Source organism: Lycorma delicatula, chromosome 3 (assembly GCF_047948215.1).
Source record: "Lycorma delicatula isolate Av1 chromosome 3, ASM4794821v1, whole genome shotgun sequence".
Taxonomy (NCBI): Eukaryota; Metazoa; Arthropoda; class Insecta; order Hemiptera; family Fulgoridae; genus Lycorma; species Lycorma delicatula.
In genome coordinates this window covers 13,051,452-13,076,238 of record NC_134457.1, presented here as the reverse complement: position 1 = coordinate 13,076,238, position 24,787 = coordinate 13,051,452, and the positions used below count along the sequence as shown (strand labels likewise).

Here is a 24,787-nt window from a genome sequence, read left to right as displayed (position 1 = left end):
TCCCCACTTTTTCACATTTTTTCAAATAAAAATTATTTAATACAGCAGGTTTTATAATAACTTATAAATAAAGCATTAGAGGAAAACAAACAAACATGCTATCTTGTACCGGTCATTTTAAACATATTGGCGAAGTTCAGTGAACTTCGCTAGTAAGAATCCGCAGAACTAGACGGCACGGCGAAGACAACGAACTATGTTTACAGTTCTAAACATGACTTAACCTAAATGTGAAATGAAAATGGCGGAAAAAATAAAAAAATAAGCATGAAAACATTATATGGGGGGGGGGGCGAACTGCCGGTGGGTGAGGAGGCCCCCTTAGAGTTTAAGGAGGCTTCCCTGGGCCGAGTTTTACTTAACTGTGTGTCCGGCTCAGGGGAGTAGAGGTAAAAAAAAGGTGGGTTTACGAATCGCGCTGCTAGGTAGCAGTACTTATTCCTCAAAATGGTGGGTTTATGAATCACGCCTCTTAGTAGCAGTACTTAACGGTGCCTTTGAATTTACGAATAATTCGTAAAAAACCTGAAAATGTACTTGAAATAATAACATTTAAAAGAAAATATACTAGAGCTTGTTTTAATAGTAAATGTTCTTATGTAAATGAAAGTACTGAAGATGAAATTTTTTAATTCCCATTATTCCGAACTAACAAAACTTTTTCTAACAAAAAAAAATAAAAGTATTAGTTTACAAGATTATAGCTGCTAATAAAACACAAAAAACACCAACAGTAGGAAAGTGTTGCAAATGTTGCAACAAAGATTTGTTACATAAAACAGAAATAAATTCGATCGGTAAAAGTTTTATTCTACAATTAGAACTATTTGAACTAATAGATGGAGAAATAAAAAAAAGTTCATTTAATAATAATATAAAAAGTGTGACATTATACTAGTTGTATAAAAAAAAGTAAAAACAAGGAATGAAGTGAATGATGACTTTCAACATAAAAAAAATTGGCCGAGAAATTCAAAATATGTATATTCGTTCTAGAAAGGCAATAAATTTTAATAATAAATCCATAAAATAACAATCAGTAATTCATAAAAGAATAATCTAACAAAACGCAGTGATATCAAAAACAAACAAAAAAATACAATGAAATTGTAAACCGTACGGTAAGAGTCTCGTAGATATCATTTCTTCCGGCCTGGTGGCGCTCTATCGCCATCAGGCGCAACAAAGAGAGACTGGCGAGGACGCACAGGTGTGTGCTCCTAGGTGTTGTGTCCGCATACAGGAAAGTGTCCTATGCCGCCCTGTGCGTGTTATCGGGTACACCTCCTATTGACCTAATCGTAAAAAAGAGGGTGGAGAGGGCACAAGGCAAGCCAGAACAAGAGGTCAGGGATGCCGTTTATAATATCTGGCAGGAAAGATGGTCGCAGGAAGCTGTGGGTCGATGGACGAGAACCCTCATCCCCAACATCAAGCCGTGGTTGTCGAGAAGATTTGGTGAGGCTGATCATCACCTATCGCAGTTTTTTACAGGACATGGTTCCTTCAATAGCTACCTCCACAAAATAGGCAAGAGAGAAGAGCCGATTTGCAACTACTGCAACGAGATAGGTGATGCTGAGGACACCTTTTTTGAGTGCAATAGGTGGGACACACTTAGACATAGTAAGGCACTCACAGGTATAACTCCAGAGACAACAATAGACTACATGCTAAGAAGCGAGTCAAACTGGAATAATTTTGCTAGTTTTGTTAGACAAGTTGTTCTACAGAAATACTCCGATGAGAGAAGACAAGGTGTTGGCTAGAATAGGACTTGGTGGACAGCCTTGCTGGTGAGGTCCAGCATGCTGCGGTGTGTTGGCACTGATGAGCCACCAAGGACTCCACGGGTAACAGTCAGGCAACAGCACACTGAATACTGAAGGGACCCGGTACCGCGTCGCGGCGAACTGGGTCTGGCGTGGTGTAATAATGTGGTGTATTAGTATTGCCCTTTTGGGTCCCCAAGGGAGCAATATTGATAAAGAACTCTCAAAAAGAGCTAACCGGTAGGCCGACCTGCCTTGCCGGTATATAGCCGGTAGGTGGGGAGGCCTATTTGAGTTTAAAGACACTCCCCTGAGCGGCGTAATACCAACAAGTCGGTCCGGGAGCTGAGAGGAAAAAAAAAAAAAAGAAAAAAATATCATTTCTTGCCGGCCTCCGTGGAGCGAGTGGTAGCGTCTCGGCCTTTTATCCGGGTTCTGATTGCTGCATCAAACCAGTCAAATGATTGAAGACAAAAAAAAATCTATTATCTATTACGTATATTTAACATGTATTTCTTTTTAAACAAAATTCTAAATTAATAACAAATTTTGAAAACAGAAATGTAGTGTCTTACCTTTTTTTTGATATCAGTATCATTTTGTTAAAAACAGTTTTATTTGTATTACAGAAATTTTTGTTTTTTGAGCGGAAGAAATGATATCTACGAGACTCTTACCGTACTGTTTACAATTTCATTGTTAATTTTGGATTAACATATTCTACATATTAATGAAGGTTAGCGATCGTATGTTAATGTCTAGTGAAGCATTAACGGATTGGAAAATGTACCTGAGAGGGGTGTGTGTGTGTGTTGATCATTTATTAAAAAATCCAAAAATAGGTAAGTGGTTTAAAAATGATGGTAGAAGTAGACGAGTCCTCATTTTCAAAAGCAAAGTACAAAAAAACAGATTTCTTCGAAATGTTGGAATTTCTCTAATGTTTTATTCATCGATTATAAAAAAGCATGCTATATTAAATAATTTTTGTGCAAAAGATTGGGGGGGGGGGGAGGTGGCGTAAAACGAATAAATACCTTTATTTTTAAAATCACCTTTTTATTGGCTCGACCATTAAAGGGAAAATTACATTCTCTAAATCTTTCCAAACCTGAATAGAATATTTTAAGTCATTGGTGTAGTTTAAATCATTTCAGGGTTTACGGGGGCAAGGAGATTATGTAATAGGCCGCACAGTTCTAGAGGGCCTATCAGACTAGTCAGTCACGGAAGCTTTACATAAAATGGAAGACCTTTCTAATTTTTTTTTTTTTATATATTAAAATTAGTACATTTTTAATATCGCTTATATTATCGGCTCTCCCATTCGACAAGAGATGACGCATATAATGGGTCCATGTAATACTACCAGTTAAAAAAAAATAAAAAAAATTAAAAGAAACTTATAGTTATTACTGGAGTAAATAAGTTGCTTACAACAATATTAAAACACTATAAGCGTATGAGTCATCCGATAGTTTATAATTTTACTTAGACGCTGCAGTAGTTGTCGCTTTTATTACAACTACTACTACTACTACAAGCAAGCACGAAGAATAGTTTTTACGCTGAACGTTGTAAAATAGTAGTTAATGCGCTATCTGTTTAAAATAATGTAAGCGCTGAAGTAACCTCATTTCCATCACAATTGTTACGTTATTTTTAAACGACCTTGTCCTTCCGCATTAGTATAAATCAATTATAAATCGATATATTCAGAAAATAATAAACAGTACACGACAAAATTAAATTTCATACGTTTAATTTTGGGTAAAAAGAAATCTCAATTAATTTAATATAAAAACAGTAACAGATAATGAAATATAATAAAAACATTGATTTATCGTGGTAAATTATGATATTTTTGCAACCTCTTTAGACGATATACTCAAATCGTACACAGACCACGGCTCCTAGTCGGTGTGTAATTATGGCTACAATGAATGAACGTATTCCTGATAAACGTAACGATTACCGAAAGTATCAGTTATATACAATTTATTAATTGATGAGACGTTTATAATTAACTAACAGACCCGGGGCAATGCTTCGCTATTGTTAGATTTGAGTAGATATGTCGCAGGAAATGATGAAAACGAAGATTTGATCAAATCCCTAAGGTAGAGGATCAATTCACGGAAGATGTTAAAATTACAACTCTGTGGGGTAATTTCCCTAAAGAAAGTAAGTGATTTAATCAAATCGGTGAAAAGATGAAATAATATTGTTTAGGTATTAAAAGTATTTATTTAGTAAACCATGCACTTTAAATGTACAGTAGGTAATGGTAATACAACAATAGTCATTGAAACACAACTTTAATTGAAAAAAAAAACTGTGAAAAAAACTTACCAGGGTAAGTCAATTATTATCCGCAATTTAGTTATATTTTTGTTTATGTTGGTAATACTGTCTTGTTGCGTAGATGACGTACGCGTGGTTTAATTGTTGTTAGGTCTGTGCAGGTTTGATGCTGCTAGGCTAGTTTCATTATCGCTGCCCTGACGTTAACCACGGCTGCTGTTTGCACCAAAGAAAAGCAACGTTCAGCGATCAGTTTTTTGTTGTCGGTAGGTGTATCAGGGGCCGAAATTCATCGAAAACTTTCGGTTCAGTACGGGAACAGTGTGTTGCCGCAACGGAGTGTCTACAAATGGATTGAAAAATTCAAAAATGGTCGCACAAGTGTTACGCACGACGGAGCCGGACGACCGTTTAACGCCACAATGAGGAAAACATTGAGCGTGCACGTGGACATGGTTTTCTTAGACAGACGAGTAACTATAGATGAAGTGGCACATCGTCTGCAAATTAGTCACCGTTCTGCCTACGAAATCATCTACAATTGACTTGGGTTTCTTTAAGTCTGTGCAAGATGGGTCCCCAAACAACTCACACAGTCGCATAAACAAACGCGCTTGAACAACTGCCAAAAACATTTGGATCGCTACGGTAACGAACAGAATCTTCTTAGACAGAATCATCACCGGTGACGAAACACGGATCCATCATTACGAGCCGGAGAGTAAACGGCACAGTATGAAATGGAAACATCCAAATTCGCCCTGCAAAAAAGCTTCAAGATCCAACCGTCCGCAGGAAAACTGATGCTGACGGTTTTCTGGGACCCACAGGGCCCAGTACTGGAACATTATGAGGAAAGGGCATGACAACAAACAGTGCGCGTTACAGTGAGATGCTTACTGCCAAGCTGAAGCCTGCAATTCGAACCAAACGCCAAGGGCTGCTGTCAAAAGCTGTTGTGTTGTTGCACGACAATGCCCGTCCACGTACTGCTGCCCAAACTTCTGAAACTCAACTTTGAAGTACTGGCTCGTCCTCCGTATAGTCCTGATCTTGCCTCTTCTGACTACCACTTGTTTGGTCCACTCAAAGAGGCATTAAGGGGCCGTCGATTTACCTCGGACGAAACGGTGAAGGAAGCGGTGCATTCCTGGCTCGCAGCTCAACCGAAAACCTTCTTTTATAAGGGCATCAGGAAGCTTGTGCAACGATGGACCAAGGGCGTTGAAATGCAAGGGGACTATGTTGAAAAAATTATGTACATGTAACTTTCCTATTTGTGTTGCAATAAAATTTATAACTACATTGCGGATAATAACTGGCTTACCCTCGTATAACTTAATTACTTAACTTAACCTAACTTTTTTTTTTGTACCTCCGGATCCACTGTTAGGCATTCTTCAGAGAATGAGATGATTGATTTGAAGCGTGTGTGAAAATGCCATGCCTGACTGGGATTCGAACCCTGTACCTCCGGATGAAAGGCCAAGACGCTACCACTCGCGCCACGGAGGCCGGTAACTTAACTTCATTAGGTTAAGTTAAGTAATTAAGTTACAAGTTTTTCATAGTTTTTTTTTTTCAATTAGTTTCGAATAAACAATTTGTGTTTCAATGACTATTGTTGTATTACCTACTTTACATTTAATAATGCATGGTTTACCAAATAAATACTTTTCATATGTAAACTTTCTTTAGGGAAATCACCCCACTGAGTTGCAATTTTAACATCTTCTGTGAATAGATCATCTACCGTAGGGATTTCATCAAATCTCCGTTTTTATCATCTCCTGGCGACACATACATAGATTAAATGAACACAACCACAAGTTTGACAAAATATTTTTAAAAATGAACATTACGTAACTTCACAAAATTTTACCTTTCACTTTATCCCTTTTATCCCTATTTCCCTTTTTCTGTTTTTTCGGGGTTTCTATATTTTCATTTTTCCCGCGCGTAAATCGGTCCAGTAGTTTATTATTTTATAGCGGACACACATACGAACATATGTTTACACATTAGAAAACACATACACACATAAGAAAAAAGTCTGTGAATTTGTTTGTTTCGTAAATATCTCGACACCGGCGCCATCTAACGGGTATAAATTTTGCAAAAAATTTTATTTTCATGTAACTGATCTATATTCTGAATTTGAACAAAATCAGACCATAAATGCAATTTTTCCAAATATTTCGACTTCAGCGCCACCTAACGCGTCCAAACTAATTCAGAAACCTTGGCGGGCGTGCGCACAACTCACCAAAGTTTCATCGCAATCGGATGAATGGTATAGAAACGAAACGATACAAACATTCATTTTTTATATATATATAAAATTAACATAGATGTTTAATAACATCATGTTAAATTTAGAGTATGAATAAACATCACATGAATAAATATCATAGATGTTTATTCATGTTAAATTTTTAATTGTTATTCTTTTTATTTTATGTGTTTTTGTATTTTTTTTTTATTATTATTATTAAAATATCCAATTACGTAGATTCTATTAATTGTTACTGATTTTTTAAAAGTAATCGTCGACACTTGAGTGATTAAAAAATGAATCACTTTTTGTTATTTTCAATTATTCACTTAGAAGCATTAATTGGTGATTTCAGAGGATAAAATAGTCGGCTTTTCCTCTTTAAACATAAAATATTAGTAAAAATCTCAAATACGCTTTAAGTACTTACTTATTATTTTTATTGAAACATACTTAATATGTAGGTATTTTTTTTTTTTTGTCTTCAGTCAATTGACTGGTTTGATGCAGCTCTCCAAGATTCCCTATCTAGTGCTAGTCGTTTCATTTCAGTATACCCTCTACATCCTACATCACTAACAATTTGTTTTACATATTCCAAACGTGGCCTGCCTACACAATTTTTTCCTTCTACCTGTCCTTCCAATATTAAAGTGACTATTCCAGGATGCCTCAGTATGTGGCCTATAAGTGTTTCTTCTTTTAACTATATTTTTCCAAATGCTTCTTTCTTCATCTATTTGCCGCAATACCTCTTCGTTTGTCACTTTATCCACCCATCTGATTTTTAACATTCTCCTATAGCACCGCATTTCAAAAGCTTCTAATCTTTTCTTCTCAGATACTCCGATCGTTCAAGTTTCACTTCCATATAAAGCGACACTCCAAACATACACTTTCAAAAATCTTTTCCTGACATTTAAATTAATTTTTGATGTAAACAAATTATATTTCTTACTGAAGGCTCGTTTAGCTTGTGCTATTCGGCATTTTATATCGCTCCTGCTTCGTCCATCTTTAGTAATTCTACTTCCCAAATAACAAAATTCTTCTACCTCCATAATCTTTTCTCCTCCTATTTTCACATTCAGTGGTTCATCTTTGTTATTTCTACTACATTTCATTACTTTTGTTTTGTTCTTGTTTATTTTCACGCGATAGTTCTTGCGTAGGACTTCATCTATGCCGTTCATTGTTTCTTCTAAATCCTTTTTACTCTCGGCTAGAATTACTATATCATCAGCAAATCGTAGCATCTTTATCTTTTCACCTTGTACTGTTACTCCGAATCTAAATTGTTCTTTAACATCATTAACTGCTAGTTCCATGTAAAGATTAAAAAGTAACGGAGATAGGGAACATCCTTGTCGGACTCCCTTTCTTATTAAGGCTTCTTTCTTATGTTCTTCAATTGTTACTGTTGCTGTTTGGTTCCTGTACATGTTAGCAATTGTTCTTCTATCTCTGTATTTGAACCCTAATTTTTTTAAAATGCCGAACATTTTATTCCAGTCTACGTTATCGAATGCCTTTTCTAGGTCTATAAACGCCAAGTATGTTGGTTTGTTTTTCTTTAATCTTCCTTCTACTATTAATCTGAGGCCTAAAATTGCATCGCTTGTCCCTATACTTTTCCTGAAACCAAATTGGTCTTCTCCTAACACTTCCTCCACTCTCCTCTCAATTCTTCTGTCTAGAATTCTAGTTAAGATTTTTGATGCATGACTAGTTAAACTAATTGTTCTGTATTCTTCACATTTAGCTGCCCCTGCTTTCTTTCTATTTTTTTTAATTTTCTAAATGTGAAAAGGTGTCAGATGAATCGGTGGAATTTAGAGAAGTTTGAGGAAGAGAAGGTAAAGATTTTTGAGGAGGACATCGCAAGAGGTCTGAGTAAAAAAGATAAGGTAGAAAATGTAGAAGAAGAATGGGAGAATGTTATAAAAGAAATTCTTTAATCAGCAAAAGCGAACTTAGGCGGAACAAAAGAACTGGTAAAAAACCTTGGGTTTCAGACGATATATTGCAGCTGATGGATGTAGAAAATATAAGAATGCTAATAATAAAGTAAAAGGAACTGTCGACAATTAAGAAATATTATGAAAAGAAAGTGCAAACTAGCGAAACAAGAGTTGACTAAAGGAAAGTGTTCAGAAGTGGAAAGAGAAATGAACATTGGTAAAACAGACGGAGCATATAGGAAAGTTAAGGAAAATTTTGTTCCGTTAAACAAAGATGGTACACTGATTTATAATACGAAAGGAAAGGTCAATAGATGGGTGGAATATATAGAAGAGTTATACAGAGGAAATGAATAAGAAAATGGTGTTATAGAGGAAGAAGAGGAAGTTGAAGAGGATGAAATGGGAGAAACAATACTGAGATCTGAATTTAAGAGAGCATTAAAAGATTTGAATGGCAGAAAGGCTCCTGGAATAGAAGTACTACCTGTAGAATTACTGCGCATTGCAGTTGAGGAAGCGATTGATAGATTATACAAAATGGTGTGTAAAATTTATGAAAAAGGGGAAGTTCCGTCAGACTTCAAAAAAAGTGTTATACTCATGATACCAAAGAATGCAGGAGCAGATAAATGTGAAGAATACAGAACACAATTAGTTTAACTAGTCACGCATCAAAAATCTTAACTAGAATTCTATACAGAAGAATTGAGAGGAGAGTGGAAGAAGTTTTAGGAGAAGACCAATTTGGTTTCAGGAAAAGTATAGGGACAAAGAAAGCAATTTTACCGCTTAGATTAATAGTAGAAGGAAGATTAAAGAAAAACAAACCAACATACTTGCCATTTATAGACCTAGAAAAGGCATTCTAACGTAGACTGGAATAAAATGTTCAGCATTTAAAAAAAAATTAGGGTTCAAATACCGAGATAAAAGAACAATTGCTAACATGTACAGGAACCAAACAGCAACAGAAAAACGTTTATCTAGATAATTCCGGTCATTTATAAAATTAATTATTTCGAAATTGTAAGTTGTGAACATTAATTTTTATAGCTTTAAATTTTTAAAAACTTAACATTTACAGATTTACAGTCTTATTTTATATATGTTAAGATTCACTCTCATTTTCTTCTTATCAATTTATAAATACATAAACTGTCTCGTTCTTCTTACACTTTTGTATAAGTAAATAAATTTGTATATTCAGCTAGCCTAATTTTATCAGCTGATATTTCATAAATTTTTTTCAACCTACTGAACTACAGTTATGTATTGCTTAGGAGGATGAGATGAATAAATTGTAGCGTATGTGAAAATGCCATGCCTGACCGGGATTCGAACCCGGGACCTCCGGATGAAAGGCCGAGATGCTACCACTTGCGCCACGGAGATCGGCGATATTTTATTTTAGTAATTCATTGTTCAGTCTAGATTTAGAGCTCTTACTGTCAACATGCACATTCATTAACATATATATTTTCAACAATGTAATGTAAAATTATTTAAATGTTAAGATGTAATGATCATTATAACTTATTAAAATTAACATTTAATCATCAAGTGGACAGTGCATTTTATTTATTCCAAAATATAAACCAGAAAAGTTACAAAAATAAATATTAGATGATTTTTAGCGGGGCGAAAAACGCTCCAGCGTAATCAACGCCCGAACACGATGTATTTGCTTTAAAAAAATAGATTTAATGAAATCGCAATTTAAATAAAATTAAATAAAAACGCCCGGAAAACAAAACATTAAATATAAATACAAAACCTAATAACATTAAAATAAAATAAAAACGTAAGTAGAAGACTAAAACCAAAATCAAAACAAACGAAAATATTAAAAACAAGGACAAAACAAAAACGTAAACTAAATATTAAGACACAAAGAATACAACTACTGTAAAAAATCTAAAAACGCTTAAAAAAAGTATGTAAAATATTAGCACCCCGTAGAAATAAAAACACCTGATCCAAAACGTCTAGGATTTGACGAAAATTCCTGGGCAATTTAAATTTACGACGCAAGACCGCATAATGTATGTAATCACAAGGATGTGGCACACAGTCAAGCGGCACTTGCATCGTACGCATACCGATGTATTTTCTGCTAACATCAGGTACCTGTGAGAAGGTCTCGTATGTCCTATCTACAAGCGGCAGAGGGCCACTTCCTCTCGGCTAGTTTTCCTGTGGGAGAAATCCCAAGGCGACACAGTATCTTTGACATCCCGAAGTTTGTTATCTACCGTGGCAATCCAGTCATCTTGCCACCTCGCGCGAAGTGCGTGGTTGACGTGGTTAATAAAGAAGGATGCAGTAACACGGCTACTCTTCACCGCGTATTACCGTGCTTAAAATGCTAGATGATGTACATCATGCTTTCCTTCGGCTTGCTATATGTGCCTTTAGATCAATCATCCTTGTTGACTGCGGTGAGCCGTCACTTTGGGATAAACAGAACCAGGTATTAGCATCTTATTTTACCTGCCTTAGAGGACAGCCAAATCACCCGACTTTTAACGCAGTTCTTGGAAATACTTATTTTCGAAGATACGAGGGCCGTCCACGTTGTACTGCACCTGTAGGTGATCGTACCCGACGTTTACTGCACCGCATGAATGTTGGCGCACCTTGTATTTTTCCTATATCCGTCTTCATATCCTTCGTGGACAATCAACCTTATCGATTTTATATTTGACCTCACGAAATACAACAAAGGATCAATACCACCGGTTTTCTTTCAGCAAATGTTTCACCGTATTCTCTCAAAGGCAAACCCGGATACAACGGTATACACGGATGGATCGAAACAGAGCGATATCGTTGGATACGCGTTTATTGTTAATGACCGAACCTATTGTTTGGTCTACCTGGTATTACAAGTGTCTTTATTGCTGAACTTTACGCTTTAAATAAGGCTTTGAATATCATTAACCCTAAGTACCGTCATATTCTTATTTGTAGCCATTTGTGTGATGCTTTCCAAACCTTAGAAAATCTTTATTCCAGGCATCCTAACGTCACCGAAATCTACAATGCAATTGCCGAGTTTTACCATCGCAACACACAAGTGATTTTCTGCTGGATCCCTAGCCACGTGGGGTTTCCGGGTAATGAACGTGCAGATTCTGCTGATAAAGACGCATGCGGTCAACCATCCTTTCAGTACGAACAAAAATATGTTCGAATAACTAACCGCTTCGGTGTTAATACCTCAGTTACGTGTAATTAGTCTATATATTAACTTTACTGGTTCATACTTTGGAATAAATTAAAGACATTGACCGGTTGATGATTACATATTAATTTTAATACTTGTAATGATTGTTAACGTGATGACACGTTAACATTTAAATATAATCTTTACATTACATTGTTGTAAAGATATTTGTTAATGAATGTGTATGTTGACAGTAAGAGCTCTAAATTTACACTGAACAATGCATTAATAATATTGAATTACTAATACAAAATATCAGCTGATAAAATAGGCTAGTTGAATATACAAATTTATTTACTTTTACAAAAGAGTAAAAAGAACGAGACAGTATTATGTATTTATAAATTGATAAGAAGAAAAAGAGTGTGAGTCTTAATAATTTAAATACTGAGTTTTTAAATTTAAATTCATTTTAATCTATTAATTTTAATCTATTAATATTAATATTAATATAATATTATGTATTGCTTGTATTTTAAGTGCCTGTACATTTTCCCATACAGTGTTTTCTATTAAAAATGTTAATTAAAAAGTGATTATTTATTATAAATCTTCAAAATTGGTAAGAATTCTATTTGAAAATGAAAACTCGTACAATCAATCAAAAGTGGATAAAAAATTACAAAAAGGAATTAATAAAAGACTAAAAAAAAGAAAAGACTACAAGAAAAGAAAGGCTTCACAAAAAATATTATGTTAAAAGAAAGTAATTAATAATGAATCTAATCATGAATTTAAAAACTTGGAACAACTGAAAACCAACTACACATAAACTAGTACAGAAAATGTAGTCACTTAAGCGTGAAAATAGAACAGACCGTTTTAAGAAATACAAAGATAGTAGAAATTTTAAATTCATATTTTTACGCTAATTGTACTGTTATATTACTATTTCAAACTACTGTGAAAACGTTTACAAATTTTGTACCACAAAAATACATATTTTATCCAGTTTTCTTATCATTTAATGCCCAAATCGTATTACAATTTGAAAGTGTAAAGAACATTGAAAACAATCTACCACAGCATTGGATAAGTACAATGATGGTGAAATACTTCACGTATATAAATCTGAATCAAATTCGCCTTAAAAAACAAAGATTTCAAATTTTTATCAAAATTATATGTAAACAAGAAAAGGTAGAAATATGAAAACAATATTTCACAAAGTCCAAAGCCAAATCAATGCTTACGATTGTGAATTTTTTGCTATGGCCTTTATGATGTATGTGTATACAAGAAAAACTATAAATACGTCTGTATAGGAAAAAATACATCGTACGAATGTTAGAAAATATAAAGAAAAAATGTTCAATTAGGCAGCTTCAATTATTTCTTCATCATCCACTGTGGTGGGTTAGTGGTGACTTTATCATCGCAAATCAGCTGATTTCAAAGTCGAGAGTTCTAAAAGGTTCACATCCTAGTAAAGGCAAGTTACTTTTACACATATTTGAATACTAGATCTTGGAAACCGGTGTTCTTTGGTGGTCGAGTTAAAAACTCCAACACATTGATCGTGGTTATTAATCACACATCTCAGAAATGGTCGACCTGAGATTGCACAAAACTACACTTCCTTTACATTTATATATATCATCCTCATTCATCCTCTGATGTAATACTTTACGGTGGTTCCGGAGGCTAAACAGAAAAAGAATTACATTGATATGTTAAAAAAAGTATCTTTCTTTCTCCTGTTTAGCCTCCGGTAACTACCGTTTAGATAATTCTTCAGAGGATGAATGAAGATGATATGTACGAGTGTAAATGAAGTGTGTAGTCTTGTACATTCTCAGTTCGACCATTCCTGAGATGTGTGGTTAATTGAAACCCAACCACCAAAGAACACCGGTAACCACGATCTAGTATTCAAATCCGTGTAAAAATAACTGGCTTTACTAGGACTTGAACGCTGTAACTCTCGACTTCCAAATCAGCTGATTTGGGAAGACGCGTTAACCACTAGGCCAACCCGGTGGGTGTTTAAAAAAAAAAAAATATCTAATAACTTTTAATGTAACTGATTTAATTTTTTTTAATTAATATAAAATTAACTGTTTGATTTTATTTAAATTTTTGAAACCAATATGCTGAGCAAAATAAAGCAATAATCAAAATTTTTAATACTAAATTCACAACTTTGATAAATATATCTTCAAGTTATTGAACATTTGGGAGCTCATGCAAGAGGGAGTTTTATTTTTAGTGATTAATATTCACTAATTTGATTTTAACTTTAAAAAAATCGATTTTTTTTAAATTTGCTAGCTCCCCATCAAGAAAGAGGTATTAAGTTATTTTAGTGGCTTTACTGTTAACAAAATACGTTTTGAGCATTAATAATTTGAAATTGCGAAAATTCTCCATTTTCGGGAGGATCAAGGATTTTCGGGAGGATCTCCATTTTCTCAAGGATCAATAGAACGATAAAGGAAGCGAGGAAGACTAAGGATGAAGTTAATAGATGAGGTGACGCTTGAAAAGTACAAGAAGACTAAGGAGAAGGCTTGTGGATGGTGACAGCGGTGGCGTAAAGAACCTTTTTTTTCTTTCTGTTTCTTTTTCTGTCTAACCTCCGGAACCACCGTAACATATTATTACTTCAGAGAATGAATGAGCATGATATGTGTGAAGGTACATGAAATGTAATCTTGTCCAGTATCAGGTCGACCGTTCCTGAGAAGTGTGATTAATTGAAATCCAACCACCAAAGAACACCGGTATCCACGATATTTAAACCCTTTACTAGGTTTTGATCTTTAGAACTCCCGACTTCGAAATCAGCTGATTTGTGATGACGAGTTCACCACTAGATCAACCCGGCGGGTTGACGTAAGGGACCTGCCGCCAGGCAGATCACCAGATGATGACACGCTAAGAAGAAATATTCGTATTGATGTACGTTTGTTGTTTTATATATTTTACAAAGAAAAGATTCATGTTCTTACGGGGTAATTAAAATTTTTCAAAGAATTGTTTTGTCGACACAGAAATACGGTAAATTCACCAGTCAAGTAATATGGTGCTTAGTATCATTTGATTAACAACATTTACGTTCTAAAATTAGTTAAATCTCATAAGCACGGATAGAACGTTAAGTATGAAACGATTTGCAAAACTGGAACAAAATTTTAATTTTTCTTTAAAAAAAAATAAAAAGGCAGCAGTTATGAATAATGTTCAACAAGCAAGCTAACGAGTTATAAATTGATTAACCAAGGAGAATGGTGGAAAGACTATTTGCTTCCGATAGGGAAATACGAGGTCTGTTCAAAAAAAAAACCGAACGTTTTTAATTACGCACCAACAGAGATATTTAGTGACGTGCGGTTGGCAGTATTTTGTTCTGCATAACCTCCTCTGTAACCACATATACTTGGATTGTTTGATATCTCGTTTAGTTTTCGTGTTATTGTTATTTGAGTGCAACGTTGTTTAAGTGTTAGTAGTGATTTTTGTAATGTGCTTTTTTCGGAAGCAACGATAAAACGTAAAATTTTGCATAAAACCAGGGAGAACTTTTCAAGTTTTGAAACAAGCTTACGGAGATGATGCTCTGGGTCGTACGGAATGCTGCGGAATGCTTTTCACGGAAAGCGGTTTTCAGTCAATCGAAGATGACTCTTGGCCAAGAACGCCTTCAACTTCAACCGATGGCACACAAGTTCAGAAAATCAACGATCTGGTGCGTGCAAATCGCCGACTGACTGTCAGAGAACTTGCAGAAAGGGCTAGCATCTCGATCGGATCATGCCGTAACATTTTGACTGAAAATTTGAACACGCACCGAGTCGCAGCAAAATTTATTCCTCGTTTGATGACCAAACAGCAGAAAGAACATCGAATGGACAATTGCCGGCAACTCCTTGAAGAAGCCGATGACGATGAAACATTCACGCAACGGGTCGTAACGGGAAACGAAAGCCGGGTTTACGGCTACGACATCGAGATAAAAATTAAATTATAAAAAGTCGCACATTACAAAAATCGCTACTAATCATTAAACATGTTGTATTCAAACAACTATAACATAAAACTAAATAAGATATCAACAATCCAAAAACATGTGGTCACAGAGGAGGTAATGCGGAACACAATACTGCCAACCGCATGTCACTAAATATTTCCGTTGGCGCGTAATTAAAAAACTTTAGTTATTTTTTGAACAGACCTAGTATATTTAATTTTTTCTAGGCTGAATCAGTAGGCTATTAAATACACACTTCTACTAACTACGCATATATTTTTTCGAATGCGCAAACAAGCATATATACACAGACACACAAATTATTTTCGGTATAATACCTCTGTTCATACGTATTATCACTTCTGTGCCTAGAATCAGTGTGCTTCCTTTTCGGTCGGATAGACATTTTATGTTTAGCAGCGGTATTATCTAGTAACGGTAAGGATGATGAATCAGAATCGCCTAAATCTAGTTCTGGATCTAGTCTGGGTTTCCTGCAACATCAACAACACAATACCACGTGATCACAAATACAACACAAACACAAAAATATAATGATTACCGGGAACACAGTCAACATATGAAAAGAAATACACTTTTTTTCTGAATTAAATAAACAAAACTGCCCCAATTGTCTTCAATTGGGAATTTTCGAAAATAAGATTTACTACCTCGGTGTCTTACAAAATTAGATAAATTTGTTTCTATAAAAAGAAAAGCTTATTAAAAAATAATCTTACCGACGAAAAACGGAACGGAACTAACCTTATCGGAAAGGAGAATTTTTTTGAATACTCAAATACAAAAGGATATCCGGTAGATAAAAATAGTATTACAAAACTTTTTAATAACTTGCTTTATACGTTTTAATCATACTTTAATCAAATTATTATCATACACTGCAAAAATTGAATTAGTAAGTTAATTTGGATTTCAAAAGATAAGATCATATATTAAAACTTGTAATATATTCATAAAATATCAAACAAATTTTGAATCAAACATTTACTAACTATACAAGTAACGAAATAGTGAAATTTTTGCATAGTGAAAAGGTTTTATTTCATTTACTTAATTAACTATCACAATTTTCGACAAACGTTTTTGTAAAAGATTTCTCATTAGACCCATCTATGATAATGCATCATTATTGGAAGGTTTTCTTCCTGTTAATTTGGATTATGTCAGGAATAATACAAATATTAATGGTTAATGGATTGTTATTGGAAAATATTAATGGAATATTATTGGTTTGCTTGATATTTCTCCCGCTACCACCACATTTGGTCGCCCTAAAGCAAAAGACCGAATGTCTATGCCACAAACGGATACTGAGCCTCGGAAAAGTTCAGCGACCAGTGGTCCTAAATTGCTCCTAGAGCTTACCTAACAAACCCATCAGGTTGGTCTAGTGGTGAACCCGTCTTCCCAAATAAACTGATTTGGAAGTCGAGTTCCAGTGTTCAAGTCTTAGCAAATCCAGTTATTTTTACACGGATTTGAATACTACATCGTGGATACAGGTGTTCTTTGGTGGTTGGGTTTCAATTAACCATTCAGGAACACATTCAGGAACTGAGATTGTTAAAGACTATACTCATACATACCATCCTCATTCATCCTCTAAAGTATTATCCGAAAGGTAATTACCGGAGGCTAAACAGGAAAATGAAAGAGCTTACCTAACAGCATGAGCGGACTAATCGCGGTGCCATACAACACCACCGACTTACGTGTCCAAACAGCTTACTTGTCATATATTTACTAAAATGGGTAGGCGCACCCCGTCATCTACTAAACATATATATGACACTCATAAATTAATTTACTTCGTTTACACAGCAATTCGCTCCCACGCCTAGGTCGCTGAATTCCAAAAAGTACCTGTCCACCATATTGAAGTGCTTGGAGCCTTAATTGGCTGATGGTCAGCCATATATATCTCTAGGTTAGCTTTGCACAGCAGTGCGGTAGGAGTAATAGGTATACTACTGATGTCGGTTGAACATACCAACCGCATCAAGGAACACCCATGCGGTCCGACAATGCGGCTCTCACCACATTGACTCGCCGCTTGTGAGTGGCCAATTTTCCCCTCGCCCTCTAAGTTCCAGGGTGGACCGGTCTCTGGCCCCCTCAATAGCAGGGCAGTTAAAACATCAGGCGTTCATTTGACTGGACCTCCACGCAAACGTACAGCTCATCAGCTTCTAGGCGGAACCGAAACAGGAAAATAAATATACGTATACTAATATACTTACTTTGTAATATATTTTGAATATGTCAAGAATTTTTGTATGTCAGAAAGTATGTTAAATAATTACATCCTTACCCTTAATTTACCCCTGTACGGGGGGGGATGATTGCAAAAGTAATGGTGGAATATTGTAATGTCACCCGACCTTAGTAACTGTGCAAAATTTCATCAATCGGTAATGTCAGGAAGTATGTAAAATTAAGGATGCAAGATTTGAGGACAAACATTTTTTTTTTTTTTATATAATGTTTAAAAAAAAAAAAAAAAAAAAAAAACATTGAGTTAAAGCAAAGCAAGTAATAATACTTCGGCTTCAATATGTTTTTTTCTACTTTATTTACTAGAATAAATTGATAATGGTACTTATTATTTATAAAAATTACTATATTCCCGCAAAGAAACAAATATGCGTATTTACGAAATTAAACTGTACAAAAGTTTATTGCGCAACATTGTTTAAGCAGCAGAATAAAAATAAGTGAGCATTGTTTTTTTTTCAGATGAAAGGAGTTACTGCATCGAACTACGTTTAACTTATCAATACTTGTGCCAAAATAAGACAGAAGACAAAGCCGAATCACGATCTATTGTAAACAACTGATTGACGGCCCACCTGAGCAAATAATAAACGAATATTGCGCTTTAACACTGATCTTAGCTAACTAGAAATCTAACACTAAATGTTTGGTTTCAATAATTTCATGTTTAGTACTTTTTTACGCGTTGAAGTTAATCAGTGGTTTTTTTTAAAAGCATCATTAACACATAAATTAATTCATTAAATGGTAATCGATAAAGAAAATAGATTTAAATAATATTATCCCACAGACGTTTTGATAACATAATCCCTCTGAATGAAAATTAGATTCCTTGACCATCTTCTTGGTATTTATAAACGAACTTCCTAAAAACTTAGACCGTTCATAGCTATCTTCGTAGATGAAACTATTGCATCTGTATCCGAATATAATTACTTAATGGGAATAAAAAATTCTACACCAGCTGCACTACCAAGACGACGACAGATCAAACTGCCTTGGTCTCTCCGCAATTTATTGCGTAATTTTCCCAATATTTGTGTATCTGACCGCTTCACTCCAACTCACCCACCCAGGCTATAATGAGCGGAAGGAAGTCACCGAGTACGGAACTTTTCTTTCTTTTTCCTGTTTAGCATCCAGGAATTACGGTTTAGGGATTACATGAGAGGATGATATGTATAAGTAAATGAAGTGTAGTCTTTTACAATTTCAGTTCGACCATTCCTGAGATGTGTGGTTAATTGAAACTTAACCACCAAAGAACACCGGTATTCACGATCTAGTTTTCAAATCCGTATAAAAGTAACTGCCTTTACTAGGACTTGAATTCTGGAACTCAAATTTCAAATCAGCTGATTTGGGAAGATACGTTCGCCACTAGGCCAACCCGGTGAGTTACCGAGTATGGAACTGCATTATTAAATCCAAACTGTGTTTTTTTCACCAAACTAGTCGAACAGGAATATAAAATTTGCACCTTATGTCGAATATTTCAAAACTAAATAAACGGATACGACTAGGAAAAAATCTTTGAACTATATTCCGGTTACCAAAAATCTTATAGCAATTAATCTTTTCCTAGCGCCCAGGATTCCTACGTTATTGTATTTCTTTTTATTATTTGCAAAGGATCTAACCGGTTTTAGAAGATCTTCAAATAATTCCTTATCCGTTCGTTCAAAAACCTCACAACATAATTTCTAAGATTTGTTCGACTTCAAGCAATATCGATTGAACGCATGGTACAGAATATTTTACTATATGTGGTCGCACTTTATATTGAAGAATCTGATTCGAACGAGCATAGGGTTTAAAAATGGATTAGATGGCCTGTAAGTAACTAATTTTAAACTTAGGATTCCGAAGGGGGGAATAATTTTATATCAACACATAACATAGATAATATTAGAACTCACGCCTATTTGTGACGGAAACTGAAATGTTTAAAGGGTACATATTGATTTTTTGTAATATTTTTTACTCGGATTATTCTACAAGAAAATAATAGACATGGTGATAAAATGACTTGGATGGTCGTCATCCAGGCTTGGGTATTCTGAAGGCCTATAAAACTTTCTGTACGAAGAGGATTTTTACCCTAAGTCGAGAACAATTAGCTGTACTACTCTCAATCGACATCTAGGGTATCAGCAGATACACTTTATACGAACCAAAGTTCTGTACGCTAGCCAGTTTTGTGGCGAACATAAACGGACAAATTGTTGAACGACCGAATTATATTAGACGTCCGTGACCCTTATATCACTTCCCTTAAATTTGTTTAATATGAATAATGTCACAACCCTCTAAATGCCATAACAAAAATGTTAGGGCGTATTATTAAGTGCGGTTCGTGAAGGTGAGCGAATTCAAGTTTGTGGGATGTAAAATATCATATAGATAAAAGGGTAAATCGATGATAAAATTGAATATTGAGAATAACAGATTAAATGGTGTAATAAAAAGCAGCTCTCGATAATAAGGTTAGGAAGGATTTTCTTCTTAAATTTTGTAGCGTTATATCAGTACCGGCCAGCGCTTTTAGAAGTGAGACGTGGGCATTGACTACTGCTCATAAATCAAGATTGCTGGTAACAGAAATTCGTTTCCTACGTTCAGCGGTGGGTTACACTCGCACGGACAGGAAGGAAGGAAAACTCATAAATACGTAGGAAACTTGATGTGTAAAATCTAAATAGCAAGGTCGAGGAATATCAAAGAGTTAATTCATTTACAACGAATAAACGTGTCTAGAATTCCTAGAAAATTTTATGAATACCGGTGGATGTGAAAGGTCAAGATAGGCCAGAGGAGATAGATGGATCAGTTCAGATAGAGAGTCTTAACAGGTAATTGCCTAAATATGTGAAGATAACAAAAAAATTGATATTATAAAACAAATTTGATACGTGCGTTGAAATTTGATATTATTTATATTCTGATAACATATATAGACGATTAATAGTTACATCAAATCGATACAAAATAAAGGTTCACGTTGAAACCAACCGTAAACAATTTTCATTCATTTTTACGTTCCCGTTTAAATAGCGCTATAGATCTAGAACGGAAAATATTGTAATCCGTCCAATTTGGACACATGCGGTTTTCACCGGATCTTGACGTTTTGACATATAAGGAACCCAAAAAACCCAATGTTAATTCGTATGTGTGTGTGTGTGTGTGTGTGTGTGTGTGTGTGTTCGTTGTTGGCCTATAAATCATCTTATATCTGCAGAACTGCCAGACCGATTTTGACCAAACTTGGTCAGATTATTTCTATATATGGGACATTGATGCCATTAAATTTTCAACTTAAAGATCAAGGGGTTGAGGTTGCAGAGTAAGGTAACCCTTAGCCACTCGAGATTTCGACTAATTAAGATCGTATTTTTATTTGGCACATTAATTAACGATTAAAAAAATAACAATATATGCAAAAAAAATTTTTTTTTTCAAAACCGCCCACTCAAAAAAATCCAGTCGTCTGCGTTGTTGTGAGCGGTAGAATTAAATAAGTGAATAATATTTCAAGTGTAAAAAAAGTAACTCGGTTTGGCTGGGTCTCAAACTCGATCGGCCGGTCGATTCTGTACCTGGTGCGTTAGGCCTCGCGGCTATACCCGTCTGCCAATAGTACAAGCGAAGATTTGTTCTATGTAAGTTGTTAAATTACATTACTTTTGTTAGTGCCGACCGTGTCCGCCAGTATCGCACAATTAAATACGGTATGCGCGCGCACTTTAGTTAGAATCATTGAATTAAATAAACGAAATAATATTATATTTAAATAAAATTATAAATATTTTTAATTAAGTTGTGTGTGTACGCTGTGCATCAAAAACAACCCATAATTCTAAAACTTAGTCGGAACGCGGCTTTAGCGGCGTGACAGAAAAGTTCTACAACTATTTTGTCAGCGTTTTTTCATTCAATCTATGCCTTCATGCATTATATATATATATATATATATATATATATATATATGTAGAAATTAAATGTAACATCATCATTATTTTTATTCTGGCAGCTTCTACATACTATTTGAAGGATGTCATTCTTAATTAAATTGGAAGGCTTTTTTTAAATGCTGCTATAAATAAATGTTCCATTGTCCACAAATGCTAACCTGTTTTTAAATATAAAAATGTATATATAATTTTCGTAACGGTTTAAAAGTGTTTAGGATTTCAACAAGGATTTAAAATTTAAATCGCTTAACATCAATGAAATATGCTTTAACTATTGTATATTTACTTTAAGAATGCGCGACTCTATCAAAACTCTTGAGTCTAAATTAACTGGGTAAAATAAATAAATTATTGTTACTTTCTTTTTACGATTCAGATATAAAACACGATAAAAAAAATGAAAATTTTTTTTCAAACGTTTACTATTTTAATTACACTGATGTATTTATATAAACACATTTCGTATATTATGTATGATGAACTGTCAAAAAATAAATAAACGTATTTAAAGTAAAAAATACAACATGAAAACTCAATGAATTAAAAAGAATTATAGAAATAAGGCGAATCATATTAAAAAAAATTTTAACGGAGTGATGTCAGGGTCGCCGACGTCTAATATAAATCAATCGTTCAACAATTTGTCCGTTTATGCTCGCCACAGAACTGGCTGGCGTACAGAACGTTGGTGGATATCCAAGACACCCTGACATAGCATTTTGGCAACCTCAATTAAATTTTAACGTGTTTGTTGTTAGGCTACACGTACTGATTGCGATTTAAAATATCAACGAAGGGTAAATGTCAAGGGTTTACTTCTATATCAAATATAAAATTAGAATGAAAAGAGACTGTTAAATTCAATAAATGAACGTAATCTTAACGACCCCAGGTAACTTATATAATGGAAATTTAACCGACGTTACACGTAAGCTATCAAAAATTTACCGTATACAGTCAAACCTCCCTAAATCGAATCTCCATAATTCGAATTTGGATCAACTTTAATTCAACTTTGTCCCCTAGAAAAATCCTCTTTCAATCGAACTAAATCACTTCCTTTATTCCAACATTTCGAGGATTTGATATACTTATTGTTTCTTTGATGAAAACGTTTTTTAAACGTTTTCAGTAAAGGATTTACATACTATGCACGATTTGCAAAGAAGCATAGATAGCAGTAGATTCATTTTAATAGTTTATAACGATCGTTAGTATGGACTGTGAATTTTATCCGGTACTGTATGCCTAATGTTAATCAACTTTCGACTTGTTTATTTCCGTCACCGGTCGCCGTAGTAGTCGATAACAAAACTAGTGCACGGTGTTTTCGTATGATGAGTAATATCCGGTCTTATTCCTTAGAACAAGCTATGTATAACATAATGAGTCAGATTTTACTACAGTATGCGTTTTGATTTTAGTTAACATTAAAATTGTCGTTACTAAATTGTGTTTTACAATTTACACTTACACAGTGAATTAATTTTTCTCGCGGAATTTACGTTTTATTTCATTTTAAAATTTACGATTCGATTACGTACATTTTTGTGTCTTCTCGCTGCTTTATGTTTAAACTTTGATACATAGGCCTACTGTACACGTTTAATTGCCGTGCTTTATAATCAGCGTACATCGGAAACATAAAGCATTATCTATCGGTGATAATTGGTTAACTGGCATTTCTCCCGCCACCCCCCCCCCCCCCCCCCCATTCGGTCGCCCTAGAGCATAGACCAAATGTCAGTGCCAAGATATGGCTACTGTGCCTCTAAAACAGTTTAGCGACCTCGTTACCTAAAAACTCCTAGGTACATCACTCTACCGGTGATATAATAAATATTATAAAGGAGGTAAAAAAAGACAACAAAAAGAAAGACATTCCTCACGAATTTGGATTCCGTCAAGCAATTAATCGGCAATTTAAAGAAATGAAAATACGATCCTTTTACAAGAATATTCTTTGAATGTGGACAGCAAAATAATAAAAGAGGTAGGAGGATTGGCCGATACTGATGAATGCGTGATAAAAGGATCAAACAATTTAGAGATAATACTGTTAGTTTAGGAGGTCCAATCATAAAAACGCATAGATATTTGCTGAGCCATTGGGACATAAAGAATTTAAAGCGAGCAACAGATTAGAAAAATTCCAATATCGCGTTCTATAAAATTAGCGGTGAAACTGCTGTGTTTCTTTTTTTCAAGAAATAATTGTACCGTATTCATTTTTTATTTTTATACAATACTATACACATTTTTACTTTTCTAACGTAATTTAATACTGTAGTATATTATATTATAGATCAACATAAAATTTTATTAAATTGTCAGTTTTTGAGTTTCATTATTTTACCTCTCCAAATAGAAAACTCCTTAATTCGAAAAAAAATATTGGTCCCTTGGGATTCGAATTAGAGACGTTTGAGTTATTTTTCATAGGTCGATTCGTTTCTAAAAGGTCGACTTTAAATGAAGATTATAATAGACTGAAACTTAAAACAAAGTCAAATAATTCTCTTTGGCATTTATTTTAAAGAACTATCTGTCCAAATTTACAACAAAGATAATAATTATTAGGAAACACTAGTTTACACTATTAAAGAAAAATTCATTTCTCTTGTATGAATATTTTCATTTTCCTTAGTATCTAAAATAAAGAAGTTATAAAATTAATTGTTTAATCCGCATCAATAATAGGAGGAATCCTAGATTTTATAATATATAACATAAAAAAATCATTTATCTTGAGGCTCTGTAAATATCAAAGTGAACTCTCCATTAATAAGTTACTAATATCTGGTAAAACGTTTCTATGTTAGTGACATAAAAACAGTTTGGCGACCGAAACAAGACGCTAGTTAAACCCAAATATGGAACTCAGTGCATCAAATAAAAGGCCATCAGCCAGGTATATTATGGCAAGCCATATAATGTAAAGTGAATAATTTTTGTTTTAATACACAATTTTTTTTTTAATCGGCTGAAAAATCAAGTGAAAAGTTTT

The 24,787-nt window shown here is 34.3% G+C and overlaps 1 protein-coding gene across 5 annotated transcripts in view; it reads right to left on the bottom strand.

The window, feature by feature from the left end:
* Obsc (Obscurin) overlaps nt 1-24,787 on the bottom strand; it is a 613,188-nt gene that overhangs the window by 379,235 nt on the left and 209,166 nt on the right. For 4 of the 5 annotated variants that reach the window (XM_075359431.1, XM_075359430.1, XM_075359429.1 and 1 more), the window contains one exon: nt 15,850-16,005. The exons of the other annotated variant lie outside the window; for it this stretch is intronic. In XM_075359431.1, coding sequence (XP_075215546.1) covers nt 15,850-16,005 — 156 coding nt within the window. The remainder of the gene's footprint in view (nt 1-15,849; nt 16,006-24,787) is intronic. 5 annotated transcript variants of the gene reach the window in all.